Below are 13,865 nucleotides of genomic sequence, written 5' to 3'. Positions count from 1 at the left end.
TTTAAATTGCTTTGTTTGTGTTTTACATAAAATAATTTATTCATTAATCACATTTATTTCATGAACATCCACATATCACACTCTTATTACATACATATAAAATATTACAAACTGACACAAAATATATTTCATAAAAAATCATCCATCTTTGTTTGTTTTGCACATATAACGAAGTCACTTTGAATGTTCACGAGTCTGGCAGTTATTATATCAAAAAGTGTTTCATTGTTAGTTTCAGCACATAATTTTAATATCAATTTATAAAATAATGTGCAGTAAATGTCCAGAATTCTACATCAGAGAAACCAGAAGAAAATTGGAAACCAGATTCACCGAACAAAATAAAAAAGAAATCCATACTTGTATTTACCACAACTGCAACTCAAAAAATCCACAGTATATCTATACAAAATGCTGTGATTTTAAACAAAGAATCAAACATCGGAAGCTACGTATCTTAATTGAACAAAACAGCTCCAACCTAAACCAAAATTTCACCTCGAAACTTAGATTCTTTGATCCCAGCTCTGAAAATGGACCATTCCACAAACTTAAAAGAACCAGTAAAGAAATAAGAATAAGTACCTGAACTCTAACCAATACATAATAAGGTAATCCTCTCTGAATATAAATACTACACAAAATGTAATATGTTGCATTAAAACAATTTCAAGTTGACTAAAAATTCTCTAATTTCCATGTTTTGTATATTTTGTTGCTTTTGTCACAACTTTAGTCTATATGAATGTCCACATCATGTTTCTATATCAACACTTCAAGCCTCCTTCTTCACAGCAACTTCCTTTTCTCAGCATGAGACATTTGCAGGTTCCTGGATACCTTGAGGTATTTCATTATCCATGCTTACCACACAGATTAGTTGGGGGTGTCACTCAACAAACTACGAGTTAATAATCTTCACACCCTGCTAGTAAATACTAATCAAGTTATTTAACATCTAGGCCATAAGCTCAAAATCTACTACATTCACTAAAAGAATAAACCTTAATTCTGCAAGCAGGGCAAAGACAAACAACAGTTTCTGACTACCCCTGGTTACCTTTCAGGACCTGAAAGTTTTTAAACCAAAATACCTACATAGGTACATTGTCAGGTTTTACAGGGCCAGACTCTTTACAGTAGGTGTCAGTGACTTGTTGGCAATACCTTTCAACAATAAACAGACATCACATAATCCACTTGTTTTAAAATAATATATTCAAAACAAGTCAAACGTACATATAAAAATTCATGACACTACTGATTATCACAGTTGTATCCAGAATTTTCATAAACTGTTTCCTTTTCATCAAAGTCCACACAGGCTGGTTAAGTTACTTTAGAACCCAATTGACAAGAATTATTTTTCTCTACTCTATTATCACTACTATACACTCTTTATGAATAAACTTACAAGCACAGCCTACATTTACTTGACTATATATCTAACTAACTTTGTCTTACTTTCACTTTCGTTAGATTATCTTACATCACTAACTTCATTGCCTATATATATATATAAAAGTTGCCCAACTGAGACCTAGAACTTTCTACAAACTACGAGACATTATGATATAACAACACTCATTTAAAGCAATGAGAAAAATTCAAAAGGTTCAAGTAACATGACATCAACTCATGACAATTGAGCTACACAACAAATGATTCGTAAATAGTTAGGTAAGCAGACTTGCCATAACTAACACTTCTAAAAATAACTCACTGTAATGCTCATACAATATAAGCTAAATAATACTCTCATATTAAACCCCAAATGAGGAGTCGTGTATATCTAACACATGTATTTGTAAATGGTAAGAATTTTTGCCAATGTAGGTGGCTTTACAGTTAATACATGTACATTTATATAAAACCTTTGAATGTAGTAGTGAAAGTAAAAGGTCTTTGGTTCTAAAAAAAAGCTTCTGTTATGAAGTGACGACTGGAAGGCAATATGGAGTTTAATGTGAGGGAAGAAGGACCCGACTAGCTTGTTGAGTTGAGTTTTAACAATAAGACTTTGTTTTCCAAGGTAAGGAATAACAAGTGTTAAAGGAAATTTGGAATATGATAGGATACTAATCAGTAGAGTTATTTTCTTAATAAGAAAGTTACTTGTTAACTTTCCTAGTAAGGAGGAAGGAAAGTTATTTCATTATGAATCGAGGTGCAATACAAGCAGATTGAGTACCCCTGTGAAGATGAGTTAAGACTAAGTTTAGTTTGCATGATTTAGGCAGAAAACTTTCAAAGCGCGTGTACAAACCAGTAAAAGTTTCTTTCCGTAAACAAAGGTGCTAAATTTGTTGTTTGGTTTTTTGAACTTGAACATCAAGTAAAAAAAAATGTTTTGATTTTAAATTTAACAAGTAAATTTCATATCATGGTGTTGAGAACTGAAGTGTTTGAACACATTGACAAAATTCATAGGTCGTATATAAATATACATGTGTTAGCTGTAAAGCCACCTACATTGGCAAGACTTTTCTCACCATTTAAAAATTCATGCCTTGGAACACATGGGAGTTTCTAACAAAACTGGACTTAAATCTCAAACTCCACCTAACTCTCCTATATATTCTCACAACAAAATATCCTCTCATAGCATTTCCTTAGAACATTTTTTGTTTTTAATTTATGGATGTAATGATCATGAATTGTTGATAAAAGAAAGTTTGAACAATAAGAATCAAAATTCAAGGTTCAATAGAAATTCCAACTCATCCTCCCTTGCTTTATTCAGATATCTCTTTTTTTATTGAATGTTTTATAATTTCCTAACACTATTCATTGTATTTTTTTTATTAGTAATTATATTTAGACTTCATTTTCCACCATATGATGAAGTGCTGTGGGTGCAAATGAAAGGAGTGCTAAACCTGTTGCAATAAGTGTCATATACTATCCAAAAACTTGAGGGAGGCATACAATTGATGTCTGATGTGTTCCCAAATTCAAAAAATATGAGATAGAACTGTGAAAACATTTTGTGGCAATCATTTTATACGCAATTGAAAAATAATGTTTGATAAAATTTAAAATAATAACACAAATACAAATATAAAGACAGGATTCCTATAATGCATCATTCTTTTATCATATATAAATTTACAGTCCCAAGTGTAACCTTGGCTATATGGGCTCTACAATATGTTGTCTAAGCTAATGTATTAAAGAGCATGCACAAAATACAGCATATAATCAGTCATCCATCCTTCACCACTGTTTACAGGACTGTGAAAAAAATGTCACTTCAAAAAACTTTAAAATCTTGGGGAGTGCAGATAGTAAAGAAATGCTACACACTAAAAAAAATTTGTGGATACACATGATGCATCCTGAATTATACACATACATCATAATAATGCAACAATTTAGGCAAAACCTTTCATATATATCCAGCCTCACACAGAATGTACTGAGGTAAGCTCTCCAAAGTCCAGATCAGTTTGATGTCAAGTAAGAACACACAGAGCCTCGTTCAACACCTGAACCAGTTTAAGGGAAGTATAAAATTATAAAGCAAGCTTTAAAACAAATTCAAGACTGTAATTGTAGCAAAAGTTGTTCAAAAACAGTGAAATTCTAGGAACATATCACCAAGTTAAGTTTTGGTCACTTTGTTCTGGTCTCTATGCATATCTCTGTTGAACAAGAAGCCTTATTGGCTTTTACAGTTCAAATGAATGGAAAAAAACTTTCATGATGTGTTTAGAACAGTAACTTATAATTTCTCAAATATAAGGTATATGCAATTACATTTCACCAAGACAACAGGGGCTAATAAATAGCATATGGCTAATAACTGATAAAATTCTACATTTAAACTAAAATTAACATTACTTTTTTCAAACCCATTTACTATCAAGAAATTCACAAACACTAATAACTTCATTAGGAGCAGGCTAAAGTCAAAACAAAATCAAAATTGTGATTTTTTATTTTATTATTCTGTATGAAATTAAACAAATAAAACATTTTTCATTGAACAGTTAAAATGTGAGGAAAATTACTGTCAGTCTACTTTCTATAATATTTTAATGCAATGGTGCAATTTTGCCTGCAAGGTAGACTGCACCTATTCAGATGTGAAAGAATTAAATATCTTTTTTAAGAGCCAGAACCTACAAAATTATGAGGTTATCCCACAAAACAGTAAATCTCACTATTTTTTTTTCATCAGTACAAAGACAGGAGGAATGAGAAGCAACAGAGAAAACACCAAAGATCATGCAATATCTAATATACCATTCACCTAGAGTAACCTAGTAGACTAGTCACAGTGATGCTTGTGGATAACAATCACTGTGACTAGTCAACCCAAAGTAGGTGAGTTACCAATTTAAAATAAAAAAAACCTTGCTAGAGGTGAATGTCACTCAGTGAGAAAATTATTAAGTTGCTATTCGAAACTCTTACAACTATGAACTGATACAAAAGTCCTAAAGTAGGGAGATACAAACCACAGAATCAAAAATGTCAAACAACAAAAAGATCTTATATCATATAATCCTTGTAAACTCCTAGAGAGTCAGAAACAAAAGAGGGATGAAAGAATAATGTAGTAGAGTCCTTCAAATGCAAAAATCTTGTACCAGTGATTTTACCACACACAGCTAGTTCCACAACTGAAAATCAGTTTGAATAAATCATATCAAGGCCAACAAAAGCATCTGGTAGAGCACATCCCCAAGTTTTTGAATGGATATCTAGATAAAAATTAAGCAGAGAAAAAATAAACAGAAAATGTGTAATCTACTCGGAAGCCCATTATATTGGCAAGTTTTTGAACCAAGGGACAAAAAATTATTTAGACAAGTTAAAGAGAAATCTGAGGTAAATACAATCAGCTACAATACCACATTCAATGGATGACCTATGAGTATAATAAACAATCAATATGCAGGATCCAACATGAATAAGAAGTATGGCCATCATAAAATTAGCACTACCTGAAATATGGCACACACACTCAACATCACTCCAGTAGACTATGATCTGAAGCTTGTTGAAACAAGGCTATCTTAACATTTCCATTGACCAAGATAAAATGATCAAAGCAGAAAAACAATTTAATTAAAACTTTTCATATCTGTTTAGAAACAACAAACAATTAAACTGCCTTGAAAGAAAACCATTCTCAAACCTGCTTACCCAGAACATTTCCTATGCTTGCATGTAGACATCCATAAGTATATGATGAGAGGAGACAGTCCCACACCATGACAAGTTTTAACAAAAATATTTAAGACATAAGGATAGAAACAGGTCAAGGGATTCTCAAATATCCTTCAAACATGTTAAGACTGTACTTGAAAAGGAGTTTGACTTTCAACATCAGTCATTAGAAGCAGGCAAAGACATACAAAGGGACAGAAGAAAGTTAACATTTTTCTTAAATGAAAATGCATTTCAGACAAATACTTATCTATTTTCACTAACAGCTATTATCTCATATGCAACAGCCTTGAACAAAATTCCACCCATACATGAGCCTATGTGAACTGCACCTATGACATACCTGTCATAATAGTGTAGCCTACCACCAATCCCTGTGAACACTAGCACACGATTATAGGCTCATTCTTGATAAAGCAAATCAAATGCACTGGAAGTGGGGAGGAAGGGTGGGAAGTGATGCAGAGAAGTAAATATCTATTTAAAGTATATTTATAACTGATGAAAATGTTAACTTCACAAACATTACTTGCTTCTCTGTATCACTAAAAGCTAGAATCCCACACTAAAAATGATGGAGGGGGGGTGGGGTTGACCAATTACAAAGATGAGCTCGTTTCTGAAATTGTAACAGAAAGGAAAAGCTCACTGGGAGTGACTTTCACAAGACTGGAGGGTCACCTAGTGAAACAGCACACAGTTGGACAGGGAAAACTCTTCACCCAATAGTTTTAGTTTCATGCACTCGGATAGTATAGCAAAGGACTCAAGAAAGTCCAAGTGGGCAGAACATTAGAATGTGTAATGTGACTAGAACTTTAGGCCATTCTGTCTTGGTCAAACACTTATATGAGATAGATACTATAATGACAGGTGGAGGGAGGTAAAATGAGGTAAAAGACCTGAAAAGTAAAGAATAGGCAAGCGTAGCAATGGAAATACTTACCCCTCTGTATAATCTAGTGGAAGTGGTTAAGATAGCTACAGGGGGTAGTTGAAAACCCTCAGATGAAAATACTGCCAGATCATGCAAATAATGTGAGATCAAAGTATTGGGGAGGTCCACATACCAGTATGAACAATGTCTGGGAAACTGAATGATCCCAATGAATAAAAATTGATTGTCTAGCATCTTTAAAGGCATTAGTGTGGGCAGCAAAACCTTCAAGACCTTCACTGAACATAACAACAATTGAAATCTAATTGGTTATGGAAGTGAGAAGTATTAACAGATGAATTGATGAAAAGGGCTTATCCTTTTCCCAGACTGACAGTGTCTTAGGTAAGAAGAATCGGTCTTAGGACGTAGGTAGAATGATAAAGTGTCCTATGGACAATCAGAGCAAACCACTCCGACCAGTAATGTCTGTAGGTCAGTAGTTATGAAAAGTAAACCTTCAGGTAAAGGTGATACATTGCATATGAGACTAAGGTCACAAACAGGTGTTGAGTAAGGGCATTTAATGCAACCTTAATTTACCAGTTAGGTAACTGGAATGGTCATTTGGGACAAAGGACCCAAAGCGACTTTAAGAATCTGGATAGTACTGGGGACTCAAAGAATGTTTGTCTCAAGTATCGAACGGTAGTCAATAAGGCCACCTTATACAGGAAGATTGTGGAAGATGCAAAACACTTGCCAAAGAGCCAGGTCAATATACCAGTTATGGTTGGCACTTCAGATCGAAGTGGGCTCAACCTCCTCTCAATAGACCATTGCTGATATGTGTGTCATTTCTGTTGATAAATATCCATCACGGGACTAAGCAAAGACTGAGACAGATACATGGCAACCTTAGAAATTAAACACCAACACCATGCTAAGGACTGCATAACCTCCATGCCTGAAGCTTGAACTTTTGGATAGCCAGGTGTACCATGTCAGATCATGGCTGCCTCCACAGAGATGGCCAAATAGAAAGTGGAAGAGATGGGCACTCCTGGCACTCCTAAAGGTACTGCAGAAGTTAAAACCTTAATAAGCCTAAACCATGAGGCATTGCCTTTTGAAGAGCAAGAAGGACTAAAGCATTGAGTAGGGAAGCCTTCTCATCCATGTGTAGCCCTGGAATTTCTGACTGTTGGAATATGCACTCCATCCCTGAAGTAAGGTATTCATGAAGAAATGGATCTCTGGACGAGGTGGCAGAAGAGGAATCCATATCTCAGTAGTGTCCTGACTTAACAACCCCTCAAGATCGAAGAAGGATCCAGAATAAGGAAACTAGGGAATCCAATGATTCAATGTTTATGATCCCTTGGTTGCATAAAGACCACTGAAAGGATCTCTTGTGCACTCATTCCAAAAGCATGAGGGAATTGAGTGATACCCACATTCTCAAAAAAGAAAGAAACATCTGTGCAGTGGGAGAAGGAGAGGTGAGTAAAAGTTGGGCTTCCTGTTCCATAACACGGAGCCGGATGGGAGTCAGCAGAACCTGACTGAGATAAGTAATGAAAAAAAAATACCCAAACTGACGACATATTGGGTTGGAGCAAGAATAGATGTCTCAGCTCTGAAAATGAAGCCAGCCTTGGTTGTTTCTGAAAGTAGAAGCCAGGTGTGACGTTCTGACAGTTGACATGGAATGGTGTGTGCACAGGGTGAGGGAATGGAGGTGATGAGAAAAAGCTTGTAAAATTTTGCAGAACCTGTGTGGTGCTAATGCTAGTCTGAATTAAACACCCTGAACTGTAGTACCCGACCCTTGTGCACAAAAAAATGCTGAGAGTGGTGGAATGCCACCACTATGGCAATGTGCAGATAGGAGCTGACTACAACAAAGTTGGAAATTCTCAATTGTAGTAAAAAATGGCAACTCAGATTGAGGAATGAGTCACTTTTGAAATTTGGAGAATCTAGGCATTGATATAGATGAGAAAGATCAATGACTGGACTCCAATCTCCTGTCTTCTTAGGCCCAAAAACCAATGGGAAAAAACCCTATAAAACTAGCACAACTATCTCTCTACCCCCAGACCAACCAAACTCTGATAGCCATAGAACTAAGTTCCAAAATCTGAGGATCTGTGGTAGAAAAAAACCCTACAGGTTGAGTGGATAATGATGGTGAAGATATGAACTGAAAGACTAATCCTGCCTCAAGGATCTGTAGTGCCCATGGATCTGTGGTTAAGGTTACCATACATCTAGAAATCCTCGTAGCCAAGCCCTCATGTACTCTGAAGGCATAGAATAATTACCGATGCTGCTGGCAGCATTCAGATGAAGCAGCAGAACCATTGTATATGGACAGAATCTATTCTGTGTACCAATGTACCGAGGGGCTGATGTTGGAACCCTCAAATAGGGATGGAACTATGACCCCTCTGTAGGAGCCGATAAAAGTTGAGACGCTAATGACAACAGGGATGAATGTAGAAGCCAAAAATCAAACCAATGTGCATACTAACAATGGTTCCAGCTTCACATCAATGAAGTTGGTATTCTTGAGTCATCCAACAAAGTTTAGTGTTAAGGATAAGAACACTTTGATTTTAGAGTTGTAAGTCCATAAAGTTAATTCTGTCCCACCAGGGGCATTGATTTATTCAGGTTAACTACAAACTCTGTCTTAGAACCCCTAATTTCGAGGAGCAGATAAATTATTTGAGAGTCAGAATATGCTTCCACCTGACAGTAGTAGCCTAAATACATAGTTCCGACAATCATGGCCAATAAGATATAGCTGTCCCTTCATGTACCTGAGCAGTAAACCTCCCTGCATCAACCACAATGTTCTTGGATGGAGAGAAAACTAAATATTCACTCCCAGACCTTTCACCTATCAAGTAAGGTGCAGGCTCAAAAGCAACTGGGAAAAGACCCAAAACATCACACTCTTGATGAACCAACTGAAGAAAACAAATCAGAGGCTGCTTATCCCAAATTGTACTCATTTACATTTCTTTTAAAGTTTTTTAGAGTTTGGAACAACATTTTGTCAGGTGAGTTTGTTTTGTTAGAGCAAAGGAATGTCGGGCAATTTGCTGTGTCCACTATAGGGAATCAAACCACAGATTCCAGCATTGTAAGTCTGTAAACTTACCACTGTCCCACAGGAGGACTGAGAAGCCAATAGAATAAATGACACAGGAAAAAGCGAATCCAAATTCTTTCCAGAATGTCCAGGATCACCCTCAATTGCAGCCTTAGAGCACCCTGAAGAAACACCACCAAACCCAATATATGTCTCCATCTCACTACAAATAAGACCACTGAGAGTGACCCCCCGTTGTGATTGTTGTGTGACACTAGATATTAGAGGTGGGATAGAAGAGACCTGATTTGCCTCCATGCCATAAATAATAATCTGGGAATTCATAACATAAATCGGCTTGCCAATCGAAGTTTTTTTTTTACAAAAATCAACTAGGTAACACGGAGAATGATCATAGCACTGAGAGACCCATTAGTGATGCTTTGGCAAGAAAAAGTAATAGCATTATCTGAATGAGGTGCTTATATAAAGTACCAGGATAGTGGGCACATTGACATAGGTAGAGAGTGTCACAAAACAAATATTGCCAAGAGCAATTAAGTGGGGTATAAAAGACTGTAGCAACTGAGAAAAAATCAGACCAATGCTTAGATGGACAAAGGAAGAAACCCTGACAGTCGAGTAATAATTGTAGCAGTAACGTGAGGTGAGGAAAGTAAGTTTTGGAATTTACCTAAACATAAGTTCACTATTTTTCCACCATTGATATCAGACCTATGTAAACTGTATATAAAATGCTTTTGCTTTGTAGTATCATTCATAAGAAATTCTTATCACTGATAAATCACACATACAACAGAATTATACTGACATAAAAAATATATGATCCTCTTACCTAATATTTATGTTTTATGTGCAACAAAAAGCATTGTTATCAATTTGAATAAGTCATTCATATATTGCTTCATCTTTATGATAACCTTCTTATAAATAATTTTTTATGAAGATTTCTTACATGTCTAAAAGGGTCAAATATATCTATCTATCTACATTTTTTATTTAGTTGATAAGATTCAATGATTGTTTCATAATTATTCATGAAAACTAGCCTATGTGGATCAAATACAAAATTTTTCAGTTAAATAACCACTTTCCTAAACTAGAAATTTCAACATTTTAATACCATATTTGATATTAATTTTTACTCCTTTAGTGACAGAACTCTAAAAATATGTAATATCATCTAATGGAAAAAAAAAAGGGTAAAAAATAATTTGACTATTAAACTGAAGATAATTATAATTTACTTGTTTTTTTGTTTCTTTTTAAATTAGTCTGTTCCACATAAAGGACGATACCAAATAGTTTGGGTACTTTCAAATGTGGACTATTTTTCTCTAAACCAGCATCCATTTTTATAAACATTGATGCCAAGTAACACTACCCTTATGAACAGTTTTAAATGAAATTCCATCATCAATAAAGAACCTACAATTTTTAATAACTTTTCTTACACTTTTAATTTTATTGATATATGTAGGTGGCAAATGTTTCTGAAAGTATCTGTGTAGCCGTCGTTGCTCCAGTTTTGAGAACCCAATGTTTGCAAGTTCTTCATCTTGAACATATCTAAGCTTATTGACAGATGTCACTTTTAGTTCATTTTTAATGGCACTGTAATAATGAACAAGTTCTGTCTCAACAAGAAGTTCATAAAGACCATGGATAGAAGACCCTGTTCGTGAGTTCATCTTGTCTTGTTGGTTTATTTTTTCATTTCCTGAAAAACATAAACATCCTTTGAATATTACAAAAAAAAGGAAGATCATTGCACTATATGTATTCAAATTACCTTTCTCACCATTAAATCACTGCAATACCTTTTAGGCTTTAGAAACACGGAAGTACACAAATGAAATTATGAGTGAGCCACATGTTATTAAACCAAAACGTTTGTATTGACATGAGAGACAAAGTGAAAAACCTAGTATACACACACACACACACAATTGTTATTTGTTCAAATTAAGCTAACAAATCATTAACTTGGAACACTGTATACTGTTTTAGTCTCCTTGTCTAAAAAAGGATATTGACTTAATGGAAAAGGTTCGGAAGAGGACAACTAAAGAGGATTCTGGGGATGGAAGGGTTATCTTTTGAGGGTAGGTTAAGATGATCTGATTGAAGTTTACAAGATTACCTGGAGGATCAATATAATAGATGTCAAATGACTTTTTTTTGTCCAATAAGACACAAGTTTAAGGCATATTATGAAAGAAAGGCTAGACTCCAGTTGATAGTTTTATTTTCCTAACAGGGTGACTGGCTTATGAAATGAGTTGCTGTTGGAAGAAGTGGATGCTGGTACTTTCCAAGAGTTTAAGATGGAAATCATGAAGTTCCTGAAAAAGTGATTTTTTTCCCCTCTAGTTGCCTAGCATTTGTATGTTATGTACTTTATCAAAGAACAAACATTGTATCCCTTTGTTAAGCTCACACAACTGATTCTTTTTCAGCATAATACTTTCTAGCCCAGCTTCATTTGTAATTCTTACTGCTAACCTTCTGAATTTTATAGATAAATGCAAATTACACAATATTACCACTTAATTACCATATTATTACCAATCTTCAATTTATATTATTTTACTTTCTTTTTAATGTCATGCATTATCAGCTTTTAGTATCTTTTTCATTTCTTATTTCTTAACTGTTGATATTTCCATTGCATTCATCAATTATGATAACTTAATCCCAAATGTGATGCCTTATGTTTTATATTACCTATTCTAATATTTACCTTATTGTCAATATTTTCAATATTTGTTAATATTCTGTTTACACTAATTGCATCTTGTTTTTAGATATTCATACTTATCATACTTTTGACTAATACATTTCAGTACTGATGATAAAATTTAGTTATTTCAATACATCTGTCTACTCCTTACAAAATTTAGAGTTTTAACCAATGAGATAATAAAAACCAGAAAACAAACCATGGAAAGGTCAGTGTCTCTTTTCCTCAACTACAACGTTATAGGATCGCAATGGTTTAAGATACAAGTATAAAAATAATCAAAAATAGTCTACCCCTTCCATTCCAAAGAATAGTATTTAGGTGATACAACCTTCAAATAAATAGAACAAACATTTTATTTGTATCACATGGCAAATCTCAAAGCAAAAGTTGCTAATCTTCCTCTAATGGATTGCTACAATCTTTTATGCAGTCTTACTCTTGACCATTTCCTTCACCCTATCTCGATGAGTGTCTTTTAGTGTGCATGTCACAAGGTTTTAGTAACTTGCATTCAAAATTTTATTAATCTACTTTTTGTTTATATTATATCAATTATTATAGCATCAAATCTTAGCTAATAACCCATATTTTAACAGTATACAAGTTTTAAGTTGTTAATTTTATATGGCAATATTTAAAAACATCCTGAATTTCCCATAGTGTGACACACACGACACAACTTCTCTAGATATCTTCTCTTCTCTATTTTATCCATCACCCCTCCAAAAAGTATGAAATTCAACATAAATTACTCACTATAAAATTGTCATTGCTTAGAGTAACCATAATTTTTATAGCCGTCAATTTTGTTTGGTTACAGAGCTATCAAATACAAAATCAGATCCCTCCTGCCACACACTATTGTCACATCCTCCCTTTCAGGATTTATTAATAGTTTTTTTTTTTACGTTTAATTATATATTATCTATAATCAATAGAAAGCCAAGGTTTTCATCTATCAAATAACATATTCTATTACATTGTATTCTGAACACAAAATAGTCAATTTCACTTGTAATACAACTTTGATTCCCACGGGAATCACAATGGCTAACTTGGATGAATTTGTGACAGGTCTTGTTGCATAGTTAGTAAGCCAGAAAAATTGTGACTCTGCTTTTTGCATGTTATTATTCTATGTTCTTTGGTGCATTATGTAATTAAATAAAAATTATTTAATGCACTACTACCATTGGTATAAAAAAGCAGGGTTAAGTGTCATCAATAATAGACAGCAAAAAAAAGAAAAGAAAAAAGAATACTTGGGAAAGTTCTTTATTTCTTGTTTTTCATGTTTATTCTTTACTTATTATTATTAAAGTAACTAAAATAAAAAATAGGGATCTCCTTAGGTCAGTTAAGGTTAGATTAAGTAAAATAAATAATAATAATATAAAAATGTTTCCTGAGGCATGCACACTAGCAGCTCGTGGGTAACTTAATTTTATAGTGTAACATGAGCTCCACATTCCCCAAGTGATTCACAACTTCTAATGGCATGAATAGTAGTTAGACACGGTTAAATGGACAATAAAACAATAAAATTAAATTATTAATAGATGTATACTGTTAAAGCTACTTAAGATAAACAAATGTAGTTTTATGTTACATTTTGAAGTCTCTCCAGAAAGATAAAAAAGGGAAATTTAAAATAATTTTGCCTTTTGTTTTCTTGGTGGTTACGAGGTTGGTCAAACTGACCAATGTTGTATAGAGTTAGGGTAGAGAAAATAACAGATAAAATACAAAGTTTTAGTGAACACAAACATTTGAAATATATTTATGAAGTTTTAGAAAATATACAAATGAAATCTGAGATTTTTGATACTTACAAAAGTCACTTTAACCTGATGAATACCAGAACTAACTTTCTTAGTAGGCAATGCAAGTGTGCGGGCAAAATCATTTGTGAATTGAAAAAATGATAGAGAACTTATCTT

At 33.9% G+C, this 13,865-nt stretch overlaps 1 protein-coding gene across 2 annotated transcripts in view; it reads right to left on the bottom strand.

The window, feature by feature from the left end:
- LOC106464265 (tyrosine-protein kinase PR2-like) overlaps positions 1 to 13,865 on the bottom strand; it is a 91,892-nt gene that overhangs the window by 34,942 nt on the left and 43,085 nt on the right. For both annotated transcript variants that reach the window (XM_013924391.2, XM_022391976.1), the window contains exon 2: positions 10,634 to 10,899. In XM_013924391.2, coding sequence (XP_013779845.2) covers positions 10,634 to 10,870 — 237 coding nt within the window. In that variant the 5' untranslated portion in view covers positions 10,871 to 10,899. The remainder of the gene's footprint in view (positions 1 to 10,633; positions 10,900 to 13,865) is intronic.

The sequence above is a fragment of the Limulus polyphemus genome, unplaced genomic scaffold (assembly GCF_000517525.1).
Source record: "Limulus polyphemus unplaced genomic scaffold, Limulus_polyphemus-2.1.2 Scaffold1602, whole genome shotgun sequence".
Lineage (NCBI taxonomy): Eukaryota > Metazoa > Arthropoda > Merostomata > Xiphosura > Limulidae > Limulus > Limulus polyphemus.
Note: the sequence above shows the minus strand (reverse complement) of the source record. Positions and strands in the feature narration are given on the sequence as shown.